General features: G+C 22.7%; 1 protein-coding gene across 2 annotated transcripts in view; it reads left to right on the forward strand.

The window, feature by feature from the left end:
- Positions 1–23,267, forward strand: part of LOC122504358 (fringe glycosyltransferase) — a 199,878-nt gene extending 176,611 nt beyond the window's left edge. For both annotated transcript variants that reach the window (XM_043615431.1, XM_043615432.1), the window contains exons 7-9: positions 19,093–19,258; positions 21,478–21,563; positions 22,667–23,267. In XM_043615431.1, coding sequence (XP_043471366.1) covers positions 19,093–19,258; positions 21,478–21,563; positions 22,667–22,724 — 310 coding nt within the window. In that variant the 3' untranslated portion in view covers positions 22,725–23,267. The remainder of the gene's footprint in view (positions 1–19,092; positions 19,259–21,477; positions 21,564–22,666) is intronic.
- The last annotated feature ends 3,690 nt before the right edge of the window (positions 23,268–26,957 follow it).

The raw sequence follows: 26,957 nt of genomic DNA on the forward strand, positions 1-26,957 counted from the left end.
ATTTTTCATACAATTATAATTGAATTCCTTGAAAAAAAAACAATTATATTCATGGAATTTTTAATAAAATTCGACAAAAGAATTCAATTATTTAAAAATTTGTTACTAAAATTCTTTATCAGAATTGAATTTTCAGAAATATTCAATTATTCAATAAATTATTTACTTTTGCATTTAAATAATTAAATTCTTGTAGAATTTTCTAATAAAAATTGATTCTCATTTCAAAAAAATGAATTTCAGTTAAAATTTTAGATTATAATTGAATATTAAAAGCAAAAAAGCGTGAATTTTTAGAAATAATTTAATTTTGAAATTAATTTTTTTGATAAAGTTTAATTGGTTTTTCTTTTATATTATTTGAAGTTTATATTTTTTAATATGCATTTAATTAAAGAATTTAGGAATAATTGAATATTGTAAACAAATGGATTTGAAAATTGGCAAAGAACTTTTTCGAAAATTATTAAAAATAATTTATATAAAGTAAAATTGTAGTTTAAAATTTTTGAAAATAATAATTGAATTGAAGTAATGAAAATAATTTTGAAGAAGTATAACATTCTTATAATATAAAATAATGATTTTATCACTCGGTCATCTTCATGTTTTATAGTTATAAAAAAATTTAATGAACTAAAATTTCATTCATTGTAAAAAAATAACACCAAAATTGATTATTTTAATCTTTTTTGGTGTTAATTATAATCTGCAACACTTTTGAATACCTCATGATTTACTGTGATAATATAAAAGAAAAGAAGCAGATAAAATAAATAATAAAGAAAAAGATAATAATAAAGGTAAAAGAAAGAAAAAATAAATATAAAGAAGAAATTAAAACACATTTTAAAGAGACACTAGAATGTAGATATAATAAATAAACGCCGAAGAAAAGTTGAGACATTAATCAAAAATTTAATCAGAAAAGCTCCGTGCCCCTATTTTCTTATATCTATATAATCGAGAGCCGTCTCCCCTCGGAGTCAATTTATAATTAAAATATCGAAACTTGGGTAAAGAGAGGAGGCTTTGAAAGTTGCCTTATCTATCACCGGGAAGACACAAATATCGATATCGATCGTGAGGCACCGTTGCAACTTTACGACAAGGGGAAGGTAATAAAAGGAGTTTGCTGGATTTAATAGAATTGAGACGTAGAGGATTTGCAGATAAGAATAGTACGAGTGTACGCACGTAAAGGATTTATAAGTGTATATTTACGTATACGTATATATACGTGTATTTACGTGTATAAATACAAGTGAAGCTAAATCGTAATTCGTCGCTATCTCATCGGTCGGTTTTCACACGCAGGAGACTCTCGGCGTAAAACCTCAAAGGAATCGAGTGAGTCTGACTGCTCGCGACTACTGTATATAAACGTACACAAGTTGAGAGTTGAAATCGACTTTGCCACTACCGATCTCTATAGATCACGATCCCATGGCCGTGGTATAGGAATGCCCAAATTGGTTTTACGATCCGCGGCCGGTCCGAATGATTGGTATTAAAGCCCCAGTGATCGCTACGAGGAAAGAATCCAATTAGGGGCGTAATAATGGAATGATCGAATGGACGTAAACTTTTCGTTCCTCTTTCTCTCCCATTCGAATTCTTTTTCTCCTTTTTTTTCGAACCTCCCCTTTCTTCACTCCCTTCACCCAAAAAATGACAGACCATCACTGTAAATGAACTGGAAATGATACTGGGGACTAAGAACCGAAACATTGTAGAAGAATCGGTTGGGAAAAAATTTATGTTCGTATTTCAAAACTAAAATAGTTAATTTAATTAATAAAGGTTTAATTTAATCATTAAATGATTAATTAAATCATTAAATGATTAATTATTTATGAATTAATTTATTTGTTAATTAATTTAATTACGTTAATTGATGAGGTAACATTTTTTAGGAGTGTGTGGAATAAATTCTTTTTATTGTCAAATATTCAATTATTTTCATAAATAATAAAATTTTGTTAAAGAATTTATGAAAAGAATTAAAATTCTTTTCATAAATAATAAAATCGTTCGCAAAAATTCAATTATTTTCATAAATAATAAAATTTTTTTAAGGAATTCAATTATTTTCATGAATTTTAATAAAATTCATTGCAAAATTCAATTACTTTCGTAAACAACAATATTCAGCACAAGATTTCAATTATTTTTAAAATTTATAACATTCTTCGCAGAAATTTAATTTTTTTTCAGGAATTTTAATAAAATTCATTGCAAAATTCAATTATTTTCGTAAATAACAATATTCATCACCAGATTTCAATTATTTTTAAAATTAATAAAATTTTTCGCAAAAATTCAATTATTTTCAGGAATTTTAATAAAATTCATTGCAAAATTCAATTATTTTCATAAATAATAGTATTCATCACAAGAATTCAATTATTTTCAAAACTAATAAAATTTAATTATTTTCAAAATTTTTTTTTAAATTCATGATAAAATTTCAATTATTTAAAATCAATTTTGACAAAATTCTACAATAATATTCAGTTATTTTCTAAAATAATGAAAATTTCACAGGAATTCAATTATTAAAAATAGAATTATCATAATTTTTTTCAAAAAAAATCCACTTGTTTGAAACCCTTTTTTTTATAAAATTCTTCGCAATAATTCAATTATTTTCATAAATATTAAAACTCCTTGAAGAATTTCAATTATTTTTAATACAATTTTAATAAATATAATTGAATTGAATTTTCATACCTAAATAATAAAATTTTTTTTTAGGAATTCAATTATTTTCATAAATAATAAAATTTTTTTAAAGAATTCAATTATTTTCATAAATAATAAAATCGTTCGCAAGACTTTAATTATATTCATAAATAATAAATGTTTTTTAAGGAATTCAATTATTTTCGTAAATAATAAATTTTTTTAAGTAATTCAATTATTATTTTTATAAAAATAATTTAAAATTCTAGAAAATAATAATTGAATTAAAATCATGAAAATAATTTTGATGAAGTTACAGTAACAATATTCTTATAATAATATAAAATAATGATTTTATTACTTGGTCATCTTTAATTATTATATAAAAACATGAAGAAATCGATCACTCCGAGTGTTCGACCCGGAGCAATCGATATCTTTATGTTTTCTAACAATACTTTTATAAGTTGTTTAATTTAAAAAAGGTTTGAATTTGAAATTTTTGAATTTCTTAATTCTTGTGGAAAATCCTGTTCCAAAATGAAGATTAAAAATAGGAATTGTGCAAATATTTTTCTTCTTTTTCTAAAACAAAATGATAATTTTGTTAAAAAATTGTGATTCATAAACAAAAATAATGCAAAATAAATAAATTTTCTATTTCTCAATCACAGTTGTTTAACAATTTTCTAATTTTGTTTACAAGTAGAGAACAAAAATCTGCATAATTTCAATTTGACAAAACATAATATTTAACAAAATTTTAGTCTTTTAATGAAAAGTAGTGAAAAAAATGCTGATGATTTCTATTTGTCAATTCAATTTTGAATTAATTGTAAAATAAAAATAATTATAATATAATAATATAATATACAAGTGGCGGCAAAAATTGGAGCCTTTTTTTGGCGCCACTTGTCTTATATTAACTGATTTTTTGGAAAATAACCTAATAATTAAATCATTTTTTAATTATTTTTATTGACGTAGGTTTTATTTAAATTATAAACACAAATAAATAAATGTATATTTCAACAAAAAAAATTAAAAACTGATTTAAAAATTAATAATTAATTAATTATAATTAATTTAATAATTAATTAAAAATTAATAATTGAAAAATAGAGTTTAGTTTCTAAAAAATCCGCTAATATGAGACAAGTGGGACCAAAAATTGGACACATTTTTTGGGAACTAACCTAATAATTAAATAATTTAATGAATTACTTAAATATTCGGTTTTTAATTATTTTTATTGTTGTATGTTTCATAATAGATGTACATTTTTTTGGATTATTTAAATGTAGTATATGATGTTGTAGGTTTTATTTAAACTATAAATACAAATAAATAAACTTATGTTTCAACAAAAAAATACAAAAAAGATAAAGAAATTAATAATTGAAGAATAGAGTTTAGTTTCTAAGAAATCCGCTAATATAAGACAAGTGGCGCCAAAAATTGAAGACTTTTTTTGGCGCCACTTGTCTCATATTAGCGGATTTTTAAGAAATTAACCTAATAATTAAATAATTCATTAAAATACTTAAATATTCGTTTTTTAATTATTTTTACTCTTGTAGGATTTATTTTAACTAATAATATAAATAAACCCATAATATATTTACCATTAGGAATTAGATTAGAATTTAATTTTATTGCAATTACTTTTAAAAAATAAGGTAAATAAGGTTGTATATTAAATCAAACGTATTGAGCAACATTTATTTATTTCATCATTCATACAAGATCTGATATTTTTTACTTTCAATTTATAATTAACAACAATCGTGAACAAGGTATTATCTCTTTTTCTCTTGACATGCACTCTTCTCACGTGTGATATGTTGTACAAAAATCGTCAGCGGAAATTTTCATCGTGCCAATTAGGAATCAAAGAAGAAAGAGAAGCCGTAGATAGTGCGTTTTAATTAACATTTTCCTTTTCGATTGGTCCGTTCTTATAGATATATATATATGTACACATATAAATGTCCCCTCTTTTCTCAATACGTACAGATATATATGTATACAAAACCCCGTAGAATCACGGGGCCACTCATTAGCGAATACCATTCGGTAGATTCTCAAATCCCCTTTTCCAGCGACCTTTTTAATTGGGCAGATTAGTCCCAGAAATCGCAGTCGCCAATTCCACTCTCTCTCTCTCCTCTGGTCCTGGCTGTCCAAATGGTCCTGTCTCACCGCGCGCCACGAAACCCTTGTCCTTTCGGCGTATATATAGAGATAGGGCCCCGCGGGGACAACAACGACAGAGGCGGAATATCGGCCTCGTTAAAATTCCCTTGGCGACGAAATCGAAATTTCGAGGTTAAGTGGGTGAAAGAGCGACGAGAACTCGTCTTATTGTTTTCCTACTTTTGTTTCATTCTTTTCCTTCGTCGCATTTCTTTCAAAAAGTTTTGTGAACAAACAGTGGCGTCGACAATACGGTGGTGTCAAAGCCATCTCTTCTCTTTTCTAAATTCAATTGTCTCCGCTTGCTTTTTAATTAGGCGTCAACGATTTACATTTGGAACTTTTGCAGGCTCTGGAGGACGCAGTTTTTTAAACAGAACAGGAATAAAAAATTATTATTTGAGGAAATTAATTTTAAAATGTTGGGAAAAATGTTTTCTTTCTGTAATGATTAATTCTGTTAATACAATCTAGTTAACAATTATTTAATTAATTTATTTATTAACATTAATTAATTAATTATTGTTAACTAATTTATTTATTAGCAATATTTAATTAGTTATTCTTAATTATTTCTACCCAGTAATAATATAATTCGATTTTTTGTTTTGAATTTCCCGCCAATACAGTTCGTTGATTCGCCGCCTAGATGGCATTAAAGTTCTCTCACAAGCGAAAAGAAACAACACCTAAAAGTCTTTTAAAAAGAGGTAGAAGAACATTTAGTTATAAAATGATTAATCTTTATTAATAATCGTTGAGAATTTTATCAAAAAATTTGATAATTCTAATTAAATTCTTTTTGATGAATTTCTTTGAATTTTTTTTAAAAAGTTTTGTTTCTTTAAAGTTTTTAATTAAAAATTAAAAAAATAATTGAATTTTATGAACAATTTCTTTCAATTTTTTAAAATAAATGTGTTTGTTAATAATTGAAATTAAACATTTAATTATTGAATTTTATTAGAACTTTTAAAAAATTTTATAACGAATAAGAAAAAAATTGAATTCTTTCGTGAAATTATTTTGAATATAATTAAATTTTTGCAAAAAATTTTATTACTTATAAACATAATTGAATTGTTTCGAAGGATTTATTAAAATTTTAGAAAAAAATTAAATTTCTGCAAAGAATTTTACAATTTATAAAAATAATGGAATTCTTACGAAGAATGTTATTATTTATGAAAATAATTAAATTCTTGGGAAGAATTTTATTAAAATTTTTGAAATTAATAAACAAAAATAATTAATTAGGAAATTAGTTAATAATTAGATTTTTTTAAAGTTTGAGTATAAATGTATTTAGAAATAATTAAATTCTTCTCCAAAATATCAATTATTTTCAAAAATTTTAATAAAATTTTAGGCAAAATTTCAATTATTTTTAAAAATTTTTCTCAATTCAATAATTTTTAATAGGTATCTACTATTCTAATAAAATTTTCCAAAAGAATTCAATTATTTAAAAAATAATTTAATAAAATTCTACACAAACCTTTAATTATTTTCAAAAAAATAATAAAAATTTCACTGGAATTTAATTATTTACAATTTTTTTTTTATAAATTTCTTCGCAATCATTCAGTTATTTTCATAAGTAATAAAAATTTTCCAGGGATTCAATGATTTTGGTAAATAATAAAATTCTTATTAGGAATTCAATTATTTTGATAAATAATAAAGCTCATTCAGGAATTTCAATTATTTTTAATACAATTTTAATCGAATTCCTCGAAAAAATATAATTATTCTCAAAAATTTTATTAAAATTCGTCGAAAGAATTCAATTATTTAAAAATTTATTGATACAATTCTTTATGAGAATTCAATTTTAAGAAAGATGCAATTATTTAATAAATTGCTCTTTTGTATTTAAATAATTGAATTCTAGTAGAATTTCGTCATAAAAATTGATTTAAAAATTGATTTCAGTTAAAATTTCAGATTATAAATGAATATTAAAAGCAGAGCGTAAATTTGTAAAAATAATTGAATTTCGAAAAGGTTTCAGATTAAAATCATTGGAAATTTGAATTTTTCATATTTTTAACTAACAATTCTGTATGGAATTAATTTTTTTGGTAAAGTTTAATTGGATTCTTTTTGAAATTATTTGATGTTTTTATTTTCTAATTTATATTTAATTGAAGAATTTACGAATAATTGAAATTTCGTAAAATTGAATATTGTAAACCAATGGATTTGAAAATTGTCAAAGAACTTTGTCAAAAATTTTTAAAAATAATCGATTTTAAGAAGAATTTGAGTTTTAAATTCTTGAAAATAATAATTGGATTGACAATGATTTTATCACTCGGTCATCATTATTATAAAACATGAAGAAATCGATCACTCCGAGTCGAAGACTCGGAGTTATCGATATCTTCATGTTTTATAGTTATATGAAAAATTTAATTTATAGTTTTAAGTAAAGTGTTCTCTTATTTGACTCGGACTGGTTATATTTTTGTCAGCAATTGGTTCATAAATGGTCCGCAATTTTTCATTTTTGTTCCATAAAGTTCGTATTTAAAAAAAAATTTATTTGATTCAAATAACCGATTAATTGACAATTATCAATTAAATATTTACTTGAATCAAATAATATTTATTGGAGTCAATTAAATGGTATTTGAACCAATAATTTCAGTATTTGAAGCAAATATGAATTGAACCATTTAATTGACTCCAATAAATATTATTTTATTCGATTAAATATATTTAATTGATAATAGTCACTTAATCAGTTATTTGAATCAAATAAATTTTTTTTTTAGTGTTGTAATTTAAATTTTACTACTAACGCGAATTATTAAAAAAAAAGATGCTAATTATTTACTAATGAGTTAAATTATTTTTTTTGTCTTTAATTTTACACATATAATTTCGGTGAGAAAAGAAAAAAATAGCGCCGCCTCTGTTTGCATATTTTTTTTTTCATTCTGTAAAATCTCGTCTATCTCTTTCTCTTTCTCTTCCCTTTTCCCCTTTTTCATTTCATTTCGCCCTCTCACTCACTCTCATCCCTCTGTCTCTTTCTCGCGATAAATAACAGAGCCCCAACAATCAGCGTTTCGGTACAGAGGTTCCTTCTTGGCTTCCGAAGAAATACCAAGAGGATTCTTCATTAATAAGGAACATCGCTGAGGATCGTCGTCATTCTATCGCACCCAAGAAATTCGTGAGATCGGGATTTCTTTCCAAATTCGTATATTGGACCCTTCCCACCATTTCTGAATACTTTCTAAATGGGCCGCGCGTATAAGAGTTTGCCTTTTTTTCTCTCTCTCTCTCTTTCACTCTTTCTCTTCTTTTTTTAAAGAACAAGAGCAAAATTAACCGTCAAGTATTTAAATTTAAATTATCCACATTTTAAAGTCAGCAGGGAGAGGGAGAGAGAGAGAGAGAAAGAGAGAGACTTTGAGAAATATTCTCAAAAGTTGAGATTTCGATCATTTTCATGAATTTTGTCAGTTTGAAACTAAAATGAAATTAATTTTACTCTTAAGATTAATTAAGAGAGATAAATTTTGCTGATTCATTTATAAGGAAGGAAAAAACTGTTTAATTAAAAAATGGTAATTTTTCGTACGCAAGTATTTTTGCACGAGGTTTCTTTTTGGCGAAGAATAATTTTTTAATCGAAAATTAAACTGATTATAATAAATATAATAATTTAATAATAATAAATAAGAGAGAAATTAATTTTCACAAATAATATCTGTGAAAATTAATTTCTCTCTTAAATTGAATCAGTGGAATTTAAGAGAGAATATTTGTAAGAAATATTTTATTAATAATATTAATATTTTATTAGCAAATTATTTTATTAATAACGAAATAGTTTATAAATAAAGAATTATTTTAAAAATAAACAAGAGGTTGAGTAAAAAAAAATACACCAAGCTTTAAATATTATAGAAAAAGATATTAATTATTAACATTTATAACGAAACGAGAGCAAAAAAAAGCCAGACGTCCATGACTTTTACACTTTGTAAATGAATTCATAATGTCGTAATTTATAACTATATTTTCTCACGTAGTTAAATTAATTAAAAACTTATTTTGCGATCTACTATTTCTGGAATTTACTCCGCGAGTAATACGCTTAATTTAATAACTGTCGGGATTTTCTACATACAGAAAGTATTTAAGTTTATTAAATTTGCAAATAAATAACCGTAAAGTGCCTATAAGACATTTTTTCCTTTCTTTTTCAACCAAGAAGTGTAAATTGCCTGAAAGACACAAATACGTAGAGTAGAGGAAAAAGAGAGAAAAAAAATACCAAATTCCTTGGAGAAAATTATTCGAAAGAGTCGCAAAAATGTTTAAAATAGTAATTTTTTAATGACTTGGACAACGAAATGCATTAAGTAAAGTGTAATTAAATAAAACATAGAAATAATTTCAGTAAAGTGGAATTTGCTTGTACTATAAATATATAGTCAACACATTTATGTATACATATGCAACTAAATATAAAGTAGAGGAGCAAAGTGAGTAAAGAAATAAATAACGAGGAAGAGGCGCATATATACATTGGTTTTGTAAAAAAATAAAAAGAAGAAAAAAAAAGAAAAAAGAAACTTCAAGGGAAGGTAAATTTCAGATGCAGATACACTGATCGCATTATCGTATAGAATGCAATTCTCAAGGGACTTTGCCGAGTGTATATACAAACATATATCGATAGGTCGCGAACGTTCGTTGGTTCGTTCGTTCGTTCGTGTGATTTCAAAAGACTTGACAATCTCTCGCAAGAGAGTCGTCTAATTAACGAGTCTCCATTAACGAGACGATTAATCGTTCCCCTTGATCTCCGCGAGGAAGTAAGAAATAGAGAAACACAATTAACGAGCCGAGTGGTCCTTACAATTAATGTGAATGCAGCCTATATATGTGTATAGATATATAGATGCTGACGTCTTCGTTAGGTGCATCCGAACGAATAAATAAACATAACTAAATAGTGATAAATGAAAAATGGGATTTTAATTGGTTAATTTTTAGAAAAATCTGTTTACGATATCTGTGAATATTCCCCGAAAAATTGTTGTTTCCTTTTTTTTAAGTTGGAGGTAAAATTTTTACTACTGAATTTAATTTGTTAGGTTCTCTAATTAAATTGAATTTTGTCGAAGTTTTTTATCCAAAAGTTCGCAATAATTTAATTATTTTCACAAATAATAAAAAAATTTACAGGTTTTCAATTATTTTTTCCATAAATAATAAAACTCATCGCAGAATTTCAATTATTTTTAATACAAATTTTAATGGAATTTCTCGAAGATTCAATTATTTTTGATACAATTTTAATCTAATTTCTCGAAAAAGTGAAATTATTCTTAAAAATTTTATTTCGTCAAAAGTATTTTAATTTGTGCCTATTTAAAAATTTGTTAATAAAATTCTTTATGAGAGTTCAATTTTAAAAAGCATTCAATTCTTAAATAAATTATTTATTTTTGTATTTAAATAATTGAATTCTAGTAGAATTTTCTAATAAAAATTGATTTAAATATGAATTCCAGTTGAAATTTTAGATAATAATAATTGAATATTAAACTCTCTAAATTTGAATTAGTAAAAATGTTTTTTAATTTGAATTAATGGCTGACTTTTTGCTTTTGAATTAGCAGATTTTAATAATTTTTTAATAATTTATCAAAATTCAATTATTTTCAATATCTACTATTTCAATAAAATTCCACAAATGAATTCAATTGGGTATTTAAAAATTCGTCTCAGGAATTCAATTATTTTCAAAAGTAATAAAATTCTTCGCAGACATGCAATTATTGTTAAAAGTTTCAAAAAATTCTCTTCAAAATTTCAATTATTTTTAGACAATAACATTTTTCTCCAAAATTCAATTATTTTCAAAAAATTATAATAAAATTCTTGGCAAAATTTCAATTATTTTCAAAAACTTTTCTTAATTCAATCAAATTTTTTAAAAAGATTCAATTATTTTTAATATAATTTTAATCTAATTTCTTGAAAAAGTGAAATTATTCTTAAAAATTTTATTAAAATTCGACGATAGAATTCAATTATTTAAAAATTTGTTGATAAAATTCTTTATGAGAGTTAAATTTTAAAGTAGATTCAATTCTTCAATAAATTATTTTTGTATTTAAATAATTGAATTATCGTAGAATTTTATAATAAAAATTGATTTAAATTTGAATTTCAGTTTAAATTTAAGATAATAATTGAATATTAAACACTCTAAATTTAAATGAGTAAAAATCTTTAAATGAAAGTTTGTTAATAAAAATGAATGAAAATTAGCTTCAAAGCAATTATTGTATCAAAATATTTTTTTAACAAGTAATTCTAAGAATTTTGTCTTTATAATTTTTTTAATTCAATATTTTTCAATATTTTCAATTATATATTTCCAAAAAATTAATGATTTTCAAAAAAAGAAAACTAAATTTTTTTAAATATTTAATTTTTGTCAATTATTAAAAAAAAAACGTTGTAATTAACAATTATTTTCAATTTTCCTAAAAACTAACATTTGAATTTATTTATCAAAATTATTCAAAGTTCCACTGTCTCTAAAAAAAAGTTAATTAAAATTATTTTAAAAATCGACAAAAACTTAGATATTTTTCAATATTTTCCATATTTTTTTCTTAAAAATTCAATTATTTTGAAATTTTATTTTCAATTATTTTAAAATTATTTTACTAAATTTCAATTATTTGGAAAGTTTTCAATTACATGTAATTAAAAAATGTATTAACTTTCAAAAATTATTGAAAATTTATTTTTAAACAACTAATTTTAAGAATAGTTTTATTAAACTTTGTTTAAAAAAATCAATGAATTCTAATATTTTTGATTCCAAATTTTCAAAAATTTACCTTAATAACATAAAAAGAATTCATGAACAGTGAATTGCAGTTATTATAAATAATTTAATTTTTTTTTATTTAAATAATTGAATTTATGAAGAATATGCGGAAAATCATTCAAAATAGTTGTTTTTGAGAAAAAGTCCGTCACTAATTCAAATTGGCAAACGTTTTTACTAATTGAAATTTAGAGAGTAGTTAATAATAAATAAATTAAAAATAAATAAATAATTATTGACTTTTTACTTTTGAGTTAGGAAATTTTACTGACAAATAGTAATTTCTACCAATTTATTAGTAAATTTTATTAATTAAAGAGCAAAAAGTGAGTCACTAATTCAAATTAATAAACATTTTTACTAAAAATTTAGAGAGTAATAAATCATAAGTAAAAATGAATAAATAATTATTGACTTTTTGCTTTTGAATTAGTAAATTTTCCTAACAAATAGTAATTTCTACTAATTTATTAGTAAATTTTACTAATTGAAGAGCAAAAAGTGAGTTACTAATTCAAATTAGTAAACATTTTTACTAATTCAAATTTAGAGAGAGTAATCAATTTTTCGAATCAAATAAATTTTGTTTTTAATTAAATAAAAAATTGAATGGTAAATAAAATTATAAAAAGTAATTTTTATCATTATAATAGTGAATGTAGGTACAAAAATTTAAAAAAAAACTATTGTTTTTGAAAAAAGACATTTTAAATCTGCGAGGAGGAAAACGAGCAATGAAAATTGGCGTTAGCTGGCAGTGTGTTGTGGATCGTCGAGAGGTATTTAATTATCAGCAGGCGCTGCTGCTGCTGCTTTAATTTGGCAACATTCCACCGCATGGAGATTAGGTCGAAAGCGCACCTGCTGCTCGAGCTGACTTTGAGTTTACTATTGCTGTCACTGATATTGTGTGTGGCTTTGAAACTGGTTGTCGCTTTTTGAAACGCCTTTATTCCCCTCGAATTCTCCTCCCTCTATTATCCCTCCCTCCGTCCCCCTCTTTAATCCCTTTTTTTTATCATTTCGTTCAATTTTTAATAAATTAGATAAAAAATTTGTTTGTTAAATTAACAATTCAAAATAGTCTCAGGAGCGATAGCTCCTGAGGCGATTTTGAATTATTAATTTAATAAACAAATTAAAGTCAATAAATAATTTTCTGTTAAACATTTTTTTGGTTATTTATTTAATCTCTGGAAAATTTTAGTTAACGAAAAAAATCCGTCTTTTTATTAACTAAAATTTTTAGATTAAAAAAAAAAGAAAAAATTTTTAACAGAAAATTATTTATATATTATTTGTTTCATTTAATTATTAAAGTCCTTCTGTCATCGCTTTCGTTCATTCTACTTTTTCCCCTGTGTCACTCGGTCAATTAATTTTATTGATGATTTCCAATCGATTGTGATTCATTTGCTTGATATTAGCTATTATAATGGGATCTTTAGAAATACACTCTCTCTCTCTCTCTCTTTTTCTCTCTGCATAGAGTCGTATAAATGTACATAGCGAAAGGCTGGTTTGTATCTTTAGATATACGATAATGAGATAAATAATTATCGTTTATATGTATCGGCGTGAGAGTCGTTTGTCAAGCGCATCTCTGGCAATATAATTATTACCTGTGTGTGCATATATGCAGCACAGGTGCTTTCAATGGCCGAGATTTCAATTACAATTTCTAATCGACACGAGAGTGCTTTGGCTTTGAAATTGGATTTTTAAGATTTTCCTTCTCGCATCAATTTCCATTAATCAAAAAAATTATTCTCAGAAAATATAATCAAATTCTTTAAACGATTCAATTATTTTCATAAATAATAAAATTCATCACAGAATTTCAATTATTTTTAATAAAAAATTAATCGAATTCCTCGAAAAATATAATTATTTTTACAAATAAAGTTTTCCACAAGAATTGAATTATTTAAAATAAAATTTTAATAATATTTATTATATTTCGAAAACATTAATTATTTAAAACAGTGTTTATAAAATTCTTATAAAGAATTCAATTAATTTCAAAAATAACAAAATTTTCCACAGAAATTCAATTCTTTTTAAACATTTTAATAAAATTTTTCGTAATAATTCAATTATTTTGGTAAATAATAAAATTCTTCTCAGGGATTCAATTATTTTGGTAAATAATAAAATTCTTATTAGGAATTCAATTATTTTCATAAATAATAAAATTCATCGCAGGATTTCAATTATTTTTAATACAATTTTACAGGAATTGCTAAAAAAAAAGGAATTATTATTAACAATTTAATTTCAATTTCTCGAAAAAATCAATTATTTAAAAGAATGTTTTTTTAAATTCTTTGGAAGAATTCAATTATATATAAAAATATTAGAATTCTTTACAGGAATTCAATTATTTTCAAATATTTTAATAAAATTGTTTAAAAGAAATCAATTGTTTTAAATACAATTTTAATTAACTTTTTTTTGGAAATAATTCAATTATTCTTTTAGTTTTTAATAAAACATTCTTCCCAAGAATTCAATTATTCACATAAATAATTCTTCGAAAGAATTCAATTATTAAAGATAAATAACAAAATTATTCCAGAAATTATTTTATTTAATTATTCTTTTGCAAAGAATTTTATTAAAATAAAATTCTTTGCAAAATTCAATTATTTTCATAAATAAAAATATTCATCACAAGAATTCAATTATTTTTAAAAGTAGTAAATTTCTTCTTGGAAATTCAATTACTTTAAAAAAATTCTAATAAAATCGTTGAAAATAATATTAAATAATATTTATTTAAGTGTTGCGAAGAAAAATTTTGATTCGTTTTTTGTCTCAATTTGATATCCGCAGAAAAGCTTGGAGAAATAAAGAAAGAATAAAATAAAATGATGAGAATTTTTTAAGTGAATAAAAAAAAAAAGAGAAAGAGAAAGAGAAAATAATTCCACTCCTAAAAATCTTGTAAGATAAAAGAATCATCATCATCAGTTAATATGAGTAATAAAGAAAGATCGAAAAAGGAAGACAAGACACGAGAGTTGTGTAGTGAAATGTGACTTATAACGATAATAATATTAACAAGAAAAGAATATGAGAGGAAAGAAATGAGAAATAATAAATTTGAAAATGTACGCCAAGAGATGAGCGCATAAGTCGTTATCTGTTCTTCTTCCTGAATGCATATGAATCTTTAATTTTATTCGGTATAAACAAGAGCCACGTGTTTCGTCGACATAATTTAATAAGCGCATGCATATATTATGAAAAACGCGCACACAAACGCAAATTCACCCGCTTACGTCTCTCTCTCCCTTTTCTCTCTCTCTCTCTCTCTCTCTCTCTCTCTCTCTCTCTCTCTCTCTCTCTCTCTCTCTTTTTCTCAGCGAGCGCAATAATTTGCCAGAAAAGTAACGAGCACTGCTGTGTACAAATTAATTTTCTTATCTTTCTGTATATAAATTATTATTTTCAATTTTTGCATTTTGCCTTTAATGTACAATTCGCATAAATTCACTTCACACTAATTGTTAATTATAATTATTAATTAATAATTGTAATTATTATTAATTCCTTGTTCTAAATTTTTTTTATTATAAATATTAATTAATTAATAATAATAATAATAATAATAATAATAATAATAATAATAATAATAATAATAATAATAATAATAATAATAATAATAATAATAATAATAATAATAATAATAATAATAATAATTATTATTATTATTATTATTATTATTATTATTATTATTATTATTATTATTAATTAATAATTACTCATTGTTACAACACTTACACTGGAAAACAATTTACTTGATTCAAATAAACTTAGCAAATAAATATTATTTATTCACTCAAGGAATTTATTTGAAAAATTTGTTAGACCAGAAATGTTTTAAAATTTTTTGTTTCTTAAGGCAGGGAAAAATTTTTAAAGCCAGGGGGCAAAATTTTTGAAAGTAATTTAACAAATTACCGCTCGTTGCTCTGAGCGCAGAGAAGATGAGATGCAGCGAGATTAAAATCTTAAAATTCTTTTTCAAACATTCGAGTAATATTCATGAAAGAGCGAAACATAAGTAATTAAAATACCACATTCAGGTTTCTTATTCCCCCAATTTTTCAGAGGGAAGTCAACCAAGAGAGAGAGAGAGAGAGAGAGAGAGAAAATTAAAAAGAGAGAGAGAGAGAGAGAGGAAAAAAATAAAGAGGGAAAAGAGAGAGAAAACATAAATTTAGCGTGGAATGAGAGAAAGTAAAATGAGAGGAGAGCACTCTCAAGAGGGGTCTCTTTATACCTTATCGATCCTGCAAAAGTTCCTTGGAGAATGTCTCGCGAAATCTGATCCTAAAGAGGCGCAGGAAATATAAGTTAATAAAAAGTATAAAAAAAAGGAAAAGAGAAAAAGAGATAGAGAGAGAGAGGGGGGGGGGGAGGAGAGAGAGATCTAAGAGCATTACAAGAAATCTTCTTTGCAAGAGAAGTCGGGGGGAGCCTCTCTCGTTTCTCCGTCAGGCGAAAGATACACATTGCGCGTACATAAATGCGCATAAATGCGTGTATACATAAGTATCCTATGCGGAATACATATAGTCCGATTCAGAAAAGGGAGAAACGGAAACACGATTTACACGATTGTATTTATTTACAGGTAGATTTATTGTGCTCTGTTGCCCCTTCCAAACCATAAGAATGACTACGTGCGCTCCCATTTTTTATTCACTTAAAAATTCACTCGTCGCTGTTATGTTTTTTTTTTCTTTTTTCCCTTTGAAATAGACGAAACGGTGAATTTATTTTCTGAAAATAGTCGAAAAGAAAAGGTAACAAAAGAAGTACAAAAAAAAAAAAATTACAAAATAACAACAAAATATTTAATTATAAACAAAATTAGTCATTTAAATTTTGTTTTGAATTTCGCGCCAAAACGATTCGTTTAATTACCGCCTAGATGGCACGAAAGTTCTCTCATATGCGGAATGAAGCCTAAAGCCTAAATAAGAACAAGAAGAATTTTCAATTATATAGAAACGAAATTAATTCTATTAATTCTATTTTCAAAAATTCTCTTGAAATAAAATCGTATTTTTGAAGAATTATATTTTGAAATTTTTTTTAGAAAATCGTAAATTTTCATTTAAATTTAAAAAGAATGTTTTTGTAACTATAAAAAGGTCAAACAGTTATGCTAGTAATGCTAGTTTTGAATTAAATTAAAGTAATTAAATTTTCCGCAGAGTGGGATTTTTCTTGTTTAACAAAATTTTGAATTGATGCCAGACTTCGCACTCGATAATTAATTTTCAAAAAGTAGCATTCAAAGTAAAAGAAAGTAGTAAAAAAGTAGCTGTCGAAAAATTAAACTTGACGTCCAAAAAAACTCGTTTTAGACACTTCACAAAACTGCCAAAAATTCCATTCCATATTTTTTTTTATTTTTCTTACTTTTTCCTAATTTTCATAAAAAATATTTACTTTCTTTCTTATCCTGCTAATAAATTGAATTCCTGCAACGAATTTAATTTTATAAAAATGTTTAAATAATTGATTTCTTTCGAACAATTTTATGTAAATTCTCATTTAAATAATTGAATTCCTGAGAAATTATTATTATTCATGAAAAGAATTAAATTCGTAGGAAGATTTTTACAAAAAATTTATTAAATAATTGAATTCCGTTTGGCAATTTTATAAAAATAGAAGATATTGAAAATCATTGAATTGCGAAAAGTTTTTTAAAAAAAATTAAATTTTACGAAGAATTCTATTAAAATTTTTGCCAATAATTTAATTAATTAATTTTATAATTAATTAATTAATTAATTAATTAATTAATATTTAATTGTTTAGAAAATAATTGATTTCCTAAAAAACATTTTATTATTTATGAAAATAATTGAATTCTTGCAAACGATTTTATTAGAATTTTTTAAAATAATTGAATTTCCAAGAAGAAATTTACTACTTTTAAAAATAATTAAATTCTTCTAATGAATATTTTTATTTATGAAAGTAATTGAATTTTGCAAAAAATTTTATGAAAATGACTCAAATTAATTGAATTTTCTGCAATATTTTTGTTATTCATTGACATAATTGAATTCTTTCGAAGAATTATTTATGTGAATAATTGAATTCCTGTGAAGAATTCTAATATTTTTCGAAAATAATTACATTATTGCGAAAAATGTTACAAAAATGTTTAAAAAGAATTGAATTTCTCAAATTTTGTTATTTTTGAAAATAATTGAATTCTTTATAAGAATTTTATAAACACTGTTTTAAATAATTGATTGTTTTCGTAATATAATAAATGTTATGAAAATTTTATTTTAAATAATAATTCAATTCTTGTGGAAAACTTTATTTGTTAAAATAATTGAATTTTTCGATTAATTAATTGAAAATTGTATTAAAAATAATTGAAATTCTTCGATGAGTTTTATTATTTATGAAAATAATTGAATTCTTGCTTCGAATTTTATCAAAAATTTTTTTAAAAAATTGAATTTCCTTGAAAAATGTTATTATTAGTGAAAATATCTGAATTAATGTGAAGAATTGTATAAAAATTTTGTTAAATACTTGATTTTTTCGAAATTTTGTTGAAAATGGTATTGTAAATTAATTGAATTTTTGTGGGAATTTTATTATTTATGAAAATAATTGAATTTTGGATGAATTTTATCAATTTTTTTTAAAAATAATTTAATTCTTTTGCGAAATTTTGAGAAAATGCGAGATATTGAAGATAATTGAATTTCGAACATTTTTTGAAAATAATTAAATCGTTTTAAAGAATTTTATTATATTTTTTGAGAATAGTTTTTTGAGTAGTGGAAATTGATGCGAGTAGGAAAATCTTAAAAATACAATTTCATAAAAATTGGATAAAAAAATATTTATTTAAAGTTTTTGGTTATCTCAACAATTTGGAACTTTTGTAGTTAAAAAAAATTACTTTAGGTGTTAAATAAAAATTACTTGATTCAAAATATTAAATTTTACACAGTTTTCTTAAAAGTATTAAATTCATACTAAAGTAAATCACAAATTGATGACAAAAATCTGGATCAATTTTTTATTTAATCCACATTTTTGGTATCAATTCGTTGCAAGTTGATACTTTTAAGAAAATTGTCTAATTATTTATTAAATAGTAAACTATTTTTTTATTTATTGTAATATTGAATTTTACTCTTTTTTGATAAAAGTTCCTTTTTTTCTGTTTCGATCGCCAAAATAGGACAAGAAGGGTCAAATGTTATTTTTCTATTTATATAGTTTGAATGGAAATTTTTTATTTTTGTTATTAATTTTTTTCTTTGTTTGCTTCTTTGTTTCAGTGGTGGCAAGTTTATTACTGTTGGCGATAAAATAAGACTGCCCGATGATGTGACAATGGGTTATATTATTGAGCATCTTTTGAAGAAGCAACTCACTGTCGTCGAACAATTTCATTCGCATCTTGAACCAATGAAATTCCTCAATAAGGACACTTTCCACGAACAGGTGAGTTTCCTACAACTAATTATTTATTTTCTTTGACTATTTTTTCTCAAATAAATTACTATTTCTAAATCTGAATCAATAAAATTTTTAACTAATTTTGTATCAGTGACTGAATTTTTTTTTTTTTTGGTTTAAAAATTTACTTGATTTGGTTTATTTCTTAGTAATTTGTTACTATCACCAAATTACTATTTATTATTGTTACTATAATTGATTTATTCAATTGGGATTCATAGTTAAATTTAGATTCAGATTTACGTTAAGATTCAGAATCAGTTTTAGATTCAGTTATAGATTCAGTTTTAGATTCAGTTTTAGATTCAGATTTAGATTCAAATTTAAATTCAACTTTAGATTCAGATGCAGATTTACATTCAAAATTAGATTCAGATTTTGATTCAGAGAGCGATTTGGAATCCTGTTTTTTAATTAGAACAAGATTAAAAAAATGAATGTAGTAAAAAGAGAAAATGAGAAGAGAGAGACTGTAATTGTTTTATTTATTTATTTTTTTGAAAAAAGGAAGACATTCTTGAAGAGTAAAGTGTTATTCGCGGGGAGATATATTCCCTGGATATTAAGAATAATGATAACTGTAATAAAATTGATTTATTATCGTATGAATAAGGTACGCAAGGTATATATAATTTGATTGATCTCTAAATTCATAGGCTACTCCTTTTGCTCATAGAAATTCAATTTATCAATTTGTCAATCAATTCAACTTGAATCGAAAGGTCAGTGACCCGATTGGAATTGATAGGAAAACGTCAGAGCAATGCGAGCATCTAGATTTCGAATGTTCGATAGGAGCCAATTGATAGTCATGGATCACATTGTCGGCTTTCTATATAACATTTCGAATGCAAGACACCTCTTTTGGCATTTATATTTATATATCTTTGCTTTTCTAAATACGTCTTTCCTTTTCTATATACATCTTTCCTTTTCTATATTTTTTCTTTTTTTAAATTTTTTCTTTTTTACATTTTTTCTTTTAGCTACATTTTTCTTTTTTTAAATTTTTTCTATTCTACATTTTTTCTTTTTTATAAACTTCTTTCCTTTTCTATATATAAATATATATTCTATATCTATATATACGTTAGTCTCATCTTAACACTCAAAAAATAATCTTGAATCTGAAACATCGCGATCCATTACTTTCTCGTGTAAATGTACAACAAGCACTGACGTCAATACCTGTACAAAAGGATTCGAAATATTTTTGATTGACAGATACCGATAAGATATATACTGCTATTAGCATCATCTTACAATGGTCAGGAACTTGCCAATAAAACGAATGACTCTTCCTTATGTACCTCAACAAAAAAGGAAAAGAAAAGTTCCCAAGGAAATGAGAAACAGATTTATTATCACAAAAAAAAAGGAAAGAATAGAAGAAATCGAAATAATATCTTCCGAAGAGTAAATTTAATTGATTGATTCAAAAGATTTTACATTCTCATCATGTGAAAAAAAAGTGTAGGGACTATTTTTTTAATGTAGAATCAATTTTTTTTCCAGGGAAATATTTAACTGTTTTTTTTTAAAATTTTAATCGAAAAATGTAATTTTAATTCAATTCGACTTTAAATGAATTATTAAATTAAATTTTTAATTGATTTTATTAAATTTAGTTTTCAATTAACTTAATTTAATTATTTGGATTAGTCACTTCTAACTAATTTAAATTTAGAGAATACTAAAATAGAAAAAAAATTAAAACTAAAAATTCACTGAGCTAAAAATAAATTTTTTTAATGCCACAAATATTTTTTTTTGTTACCAAGAAAATATAAATTAAAAGAAGGAATAAAAATATAGTCGTCGATTTAAACTTTCGAAATTTTTCGGAATATAGAGTAGAAAAGAACGAAAACGAAATAAAAAATTAATATTTCCTTGTAAGTAAAATGAAAAAAGAAAAATGAAATCATATTTGCTGAAACATCATCTATAAAGTATATTGCATCTGGTTGATGAAAATATGTTTTGTCTCTGAATCAATAAGGTTTCAACTTTCAAGTCCGATGTAAGCGAAATTCGAAATCGTGAAAAGTATCACTTTCAATGATACTACACGTATAATATACAATGATAAACAGAAAACGAACTCTTGATTTTAAGTTCAAGATTAAAATTTTAATCTCATTATTGTATATTTTTAGACACATGGATTAATTTCAAGGTTTTTTCTCCTCTTTTTGCTTCAGGTATCATTCAGTTACTCGAAAGGTTCCAAAGACGAATGGAATGTTGTGAAAATCGATGGTTTCAATCCTAGAGACGATCCAACAAGGTAAGATTCGAACAAAGAAATTATTATAGTTAATTAAATAAATTAAATAATATTTCTGTATTCTTTAATTCAAAATTTGATTGAATTTTTTAATTAACAATTAAAAGTATACGATTTTTTTCTATTCTTCAGAAAATTGCTGAGAAATGAAATCAAAAATTAATTTCACTTCAAATATAAAAGTTTTGACTAAATTTTCATCGAAAACTACAAAAACTTAATTTAATTTCAAATCAAAATTCTATTTCGTTTCAATTATAAAATTTTTGACTAAATTTTAGTCAAAAACTACTAAAATTTAATTCCGTTTCAAATTATAATTCAATTTTGCTTTAATTATAAAAGTTTTGACTAAATTTTAATCAAAAAATACTAAAATTTAATTTACCTTCAAATCAAAATTCAATTTCGTTTCAATTATAAAATTTTTGACTAAATTTTAGTCAAAAACTACTAAAATTTAGTTTCGGTTCAAATTATAATTCAATTTTGCTTTAATTATAAAAGTTTTGACTAAATTTTAATCAAAAACTACTAAAATTTAATTTCGTTTCAAATCAAAATTCAATTTCGCTTCAATTATAAAATTTTTGACTAAATTTTAGTCAAAAACTACTCATTGGTATTAGAAAACTATTAATATTAAGGTTACTAATTTATTTATGTAGTAAACGTTAGTAATTGAAATAGTGGCCTTAGTTTTAGTTTTTTAGTTTTAGTTTTTCTTAGTAATTTTGTACTACCATTTGGTAGTTTTTGACTAATAATTTAATTAATGAACGACTTTTTTTTTTGATTTATCAGTCGAAAGAGACTAATTCAGATTTTGTAAATAAATAAAAATAAAATAAATTAAGTAAATTAAATAAAATTATATTAAATGCCATTAAATTAAATTAAACAAATTAGATTGAATTTAATGAAATGAAATTAAATAAATTAAATTAAATTAAATTAAATTAAATTAAATTAAATTAAATTAAATTAAATTAAATTAAATTAAATTAAATTAAATTAAATTAAATTAAATTAAATTAAATTAAATTAAATTAAATTAAATTAAAGCTTGATATAAAATGGAAAAAAATCAATTTCTGTTACAGATTCAGATCGATTCATTGTCATCTTTATCCGAAACTTTCATATTGTCCGCACAGATGATGAATTTACGTAATGTAATATTTTTTTTTGTTTAATTTTTTTTGTGAATTTATTATTTTTTTTATATAAAATATATAAAATATTTAAAATGATAAATTATGAACGAAGCAATGACTGAACATGATGGCAGCAATAAAAGTCCGGAATTATTTGTCTGCAACCAGTGAAGCAGTATAAGGTAGATTAAAGTTTATACGTTCCATAAAAATCACGCGAGTCGCTTTGCCGAAACATTAAACAGATTGCAGAACGTTATTTAATCCACTTTGTCTATACTACTGCTGCGTCAAAACTTAAATGTTTACGAACGTGCAAAAAATGAAAAAAAAGAGAGAGAAAATGTCAAACAAATGTTTGAAATTCAACTCCAATGCGGTATGTGCATATAATTTACACAGTAAAACTTCCTGAATCAGAAGGGATTCTTCTCGTAAAATTTTTTATTTTTCTAAGCAATTTAATTAATTTAATTTAATTATTAATTATTAATAATCATGGTTAATTTTTATTTTGAACAAATTTTAAATAAATTTATAACGCAAATCGAATTAAATGAAATACTATTAAAATTGAAACGTAAATTATTACGTTTCATGTAATAATTAAATTAAATTAGTTATTTATTAATTAATACAATTAATTAATATTATCAAAGTGGTGAAATAATTTTTAAACTTTTCCTTTGATTTATTTTCACTTGTTTCACTTTTAAAACAAATAAAAAATAAAATATGTTAATTAATTATTAATTAATTCAACTAATTAATATTATTAAAGTAATAAAATAATTTTTGGACTTTTACTTTCCATTATTTTCACTTGTATAAATTTAATTATAAATTAATTCAACAAATTAGTTTTATTAAAGAAATAAAGAAAAGGGTTCATTTAAAACCTGTTTATGTCCAAATAAATAAATAAATAAATAATAAAAACTAATTTTTGGGCAAGTTTAAAAATTATTTAAAAATTAAAATATTAAGTTGTATTTTGTAGACAAAAAACTATTTTTTACCGGCTTTTTTGTTTTTAATTAAAGTATCACTAAATATTTTCTGTTGAAAAAAAAAATTTTTGTTTCTATTCTACATTACTTAAAATTGAAAAAAATTGAAAATTGAAATAAAAGACTAATATTTTCAAAATTGAAGAATCCTCTGTTTCGAGAAGTTTTATTCTATAAAAGCAATAAAAATAAAAATATCGATAGATGGAAATATCAAGAAAACAATTTTTTAATTATCAAATAATTAATTAATAATCGTGTCATTTTTCTTTCATCGAACATTTTTTTTTCTTTCAAAAAGTTAAAATTTTGTTATTTACTTTAAATTTTCCTTTAGTTTTTTATTTTTACAATGTTGCGTGAAATAAAATTTTCCATTCCTCGCACAATTTTGTGAAACAAATAACTTTTAAGCTGTTTTCATTTTTTTCTATTTTTTCTTTCTTTCATTTTTTTTTTTTTTTTTTTTTTTTTTTTTTTTTGTAAAATATTGTACATATTTCTATTATCGATGATCGACTTATTCAGCTCTGACAGACACTTCATGTATAAATTAAAAACTAGTGTATTCGAATTTCAATTAAATTTTCAATTTACATTGAAATAACAGTTAATTGATTTTTAGATGTGAACTGAATACTTTAAACACAGTTGAAAATGTCGATTATAAATGGTAAATTATTTTGGCTCAGAGTATCAGTGAAATATTTTAGATTTTTTTTTTTTTTTTTTGCATAAAGTAGAAAATTGCTTAATAATGGAGAAAAGAATTTTTTAATAATAGAACATTTTTCTGTAATACAAAAATTTAATAATAAAAATTTGTTCGTAATAAAAAGTTTTTTAATAATACAAATTTTTACATAATAAAAAGTTTTTTAATGATAAAAAATTTTTTCACAGCGAAAAGTTTTTTAATAATAAAAAATTTTTTCACGGTAAAAAATTTGTTAATAATAGAAAATTTTTGCATGATATAGAATAAGAATTAAAAAATAAACAAATAACTCTATTAGTAAAAATTTCAGTTGTTAGTAATTTTATTTTTTAATTATTATTATTATTTTTTTTGGTTAATTTGTTGATACTCTGAGTTTATGGATGAGTTAAGTGTACCTCTCCAAAGTCTGTGACATTTTTAAAGTTCTATTTATCGAAAGCTAGTGTGTAACTGTCTGTTAAAAGTTAAAAAAAGCACTGTGAAGATTATTTATGAATAATACAAACAAACTTTTCGAATTGTTAAAAATTTTTCTATGGAAAAAAAGTTTTGGCAAATATTTTCGTTAACAATTGCAGAAATAGGATTATTTTTTTAATTAATAATTATTGATCCTAATAATTATAATAATTAGTTACTATAATTAATTATTTTAATTAGATAGTGTAAAAAAAATTAATTTTAATGAACAACTGTAAAAGTAATTAATTATTATAATGAACTACTATAAAAATAATTAATTATTATTATCAACAACTTTAATAATAATTAGTTATTATTAATAAAATTGTGAACAATAATTATTAATAATTCAATCATTAATTTTGATCAGAATTTCCTTCGTGGAAAAAGCAAAAAAATTTGTGATATTTGTAAATTAATTATAATAATTATTATTAATAAAATTGTGAACAATAACTAATAATTCAATCATTAAATTTAATGATAATTTTCTTCGTAGAAAAAAGCGAAAAATTATGTGATCATAATTTTCTTCGTTGTCAAAAAAACGAAAAGTTTTGTGATATTCCTAAATATATTCACAGAAAAAAAAATGCTGTTATTTGTGATTAAAAGATGAATAATAAGCAAGTTGAATAAGAAAATGATTTTAAGCTAGTCCCTCGTATCGAAGCAGACAGCTCTACAATGTGATATTGTAATATTGTATATGTGTGTACAAGAATGAGAGCGATCAAATTATTTTTCCCTTTTGTTACCTCATTTAATGTTTATTTTTAAATTTGTTTTTTTTTTTTTTTTTTGAAAAATCGTCGATTTATATGCGAGAGTGAATTATATTTTGTTGACTTGTCCGAGTGTGCAATAAAAAAGAGAAATGGGCAACGTCCTTTTTGAAATTAAATTTAATTTTTTCTATTCAATTAAATAATTTTTTTTTAATTTTTTCATTTTGTTTTCATTTTTTTCTTTCATTTATAAATATTTAAAAATATTTCATTTATAAATTAAAAAGAGATTTTCTTTTATTTATTATGTATACAGAGAGAACAAAAAAAATGCGAAAATGAATATTGAGGTGCTCTTGAAAAGAGATTTTTTTTTTAAAGAGATTGTGTTTATTTTTTATTATTATATATGTTGCTCAAAGCACTGGATCTATAATTAATATTGTTTCTACGTTGTATCATACTGTTTTATATGGTAATACACATCTATATAAATTATTTCATTTGATTTTTATTCCTACAACTCACTTTCCTTTATCCAATCTTTTTTTTAGTTCTTCTAAACAAGTCTTCTTTTAAAAAAAATAAAAAAATTGTAAAAGAAATGTTAAAAAACCTGATCAGATAAATATTTAAAGAAAATATTTGATAATAATAATAATAATAATAATAATAATAATAATAATAATAATAATAATAATAATAATAATAATAATAATAATAATAATAATAATAATAATAATAATGATAATAAAAATAATTTAATAAAAATGTTATTTTTATTAAAAAAAAAGAATTAGTTGCATAAAAAGTAAATTAATAAATAATTACCCAATTTATCGAATAATTATGGTAACTGACATATTGATTAATAGATAATTATTCAGTTAAATAAAAGTTGAATAAATAAATAATTACCCTAGTTATCGAAAAATTATGACTAGTGATAAATTGATTAATAACTCGTTTAATTGCTTAGTAATATTTAATTTGTAATATCAGGTCATCTAGAGAGACAGCTAAAAAATAATTAAATTCTGTAATAAGGACAATTTGAAAATTTAATTAATAAATAATCAAGTTATTTAAAAATTACGTTTATTAATAATTAAACTAGATTTAAAATTAAGTACTTTTTAGAACAAACTTAATAAATAATTGCTTTATAACAGTTGTAAATTTAAATTATTCAATTAACTGAAAATTTACTTATTTAATTTATTATTATTATGTAAAATTATTATTTTCTTATTATTTAGAACTTATTATCTTATTATTATTTTATTATTATCTTATTATCTTACTATTATTTTATT

This window comes from Leptopilina heterotoma, unplaced genomic scaffold (assembly GCF_015476425.1).
Source record: "Leptopilina heterotoma isolate Lh14 unplaced genomic scaffold, ASM1547642v1 Lhet_292, whole genome shotgun sequence".
NCBI lineage: Eukaryota > Metazoa > Arthropoda > Insecta > Hymenoptera > Figitidae > Leptopilina > Leptopilina heterotoma.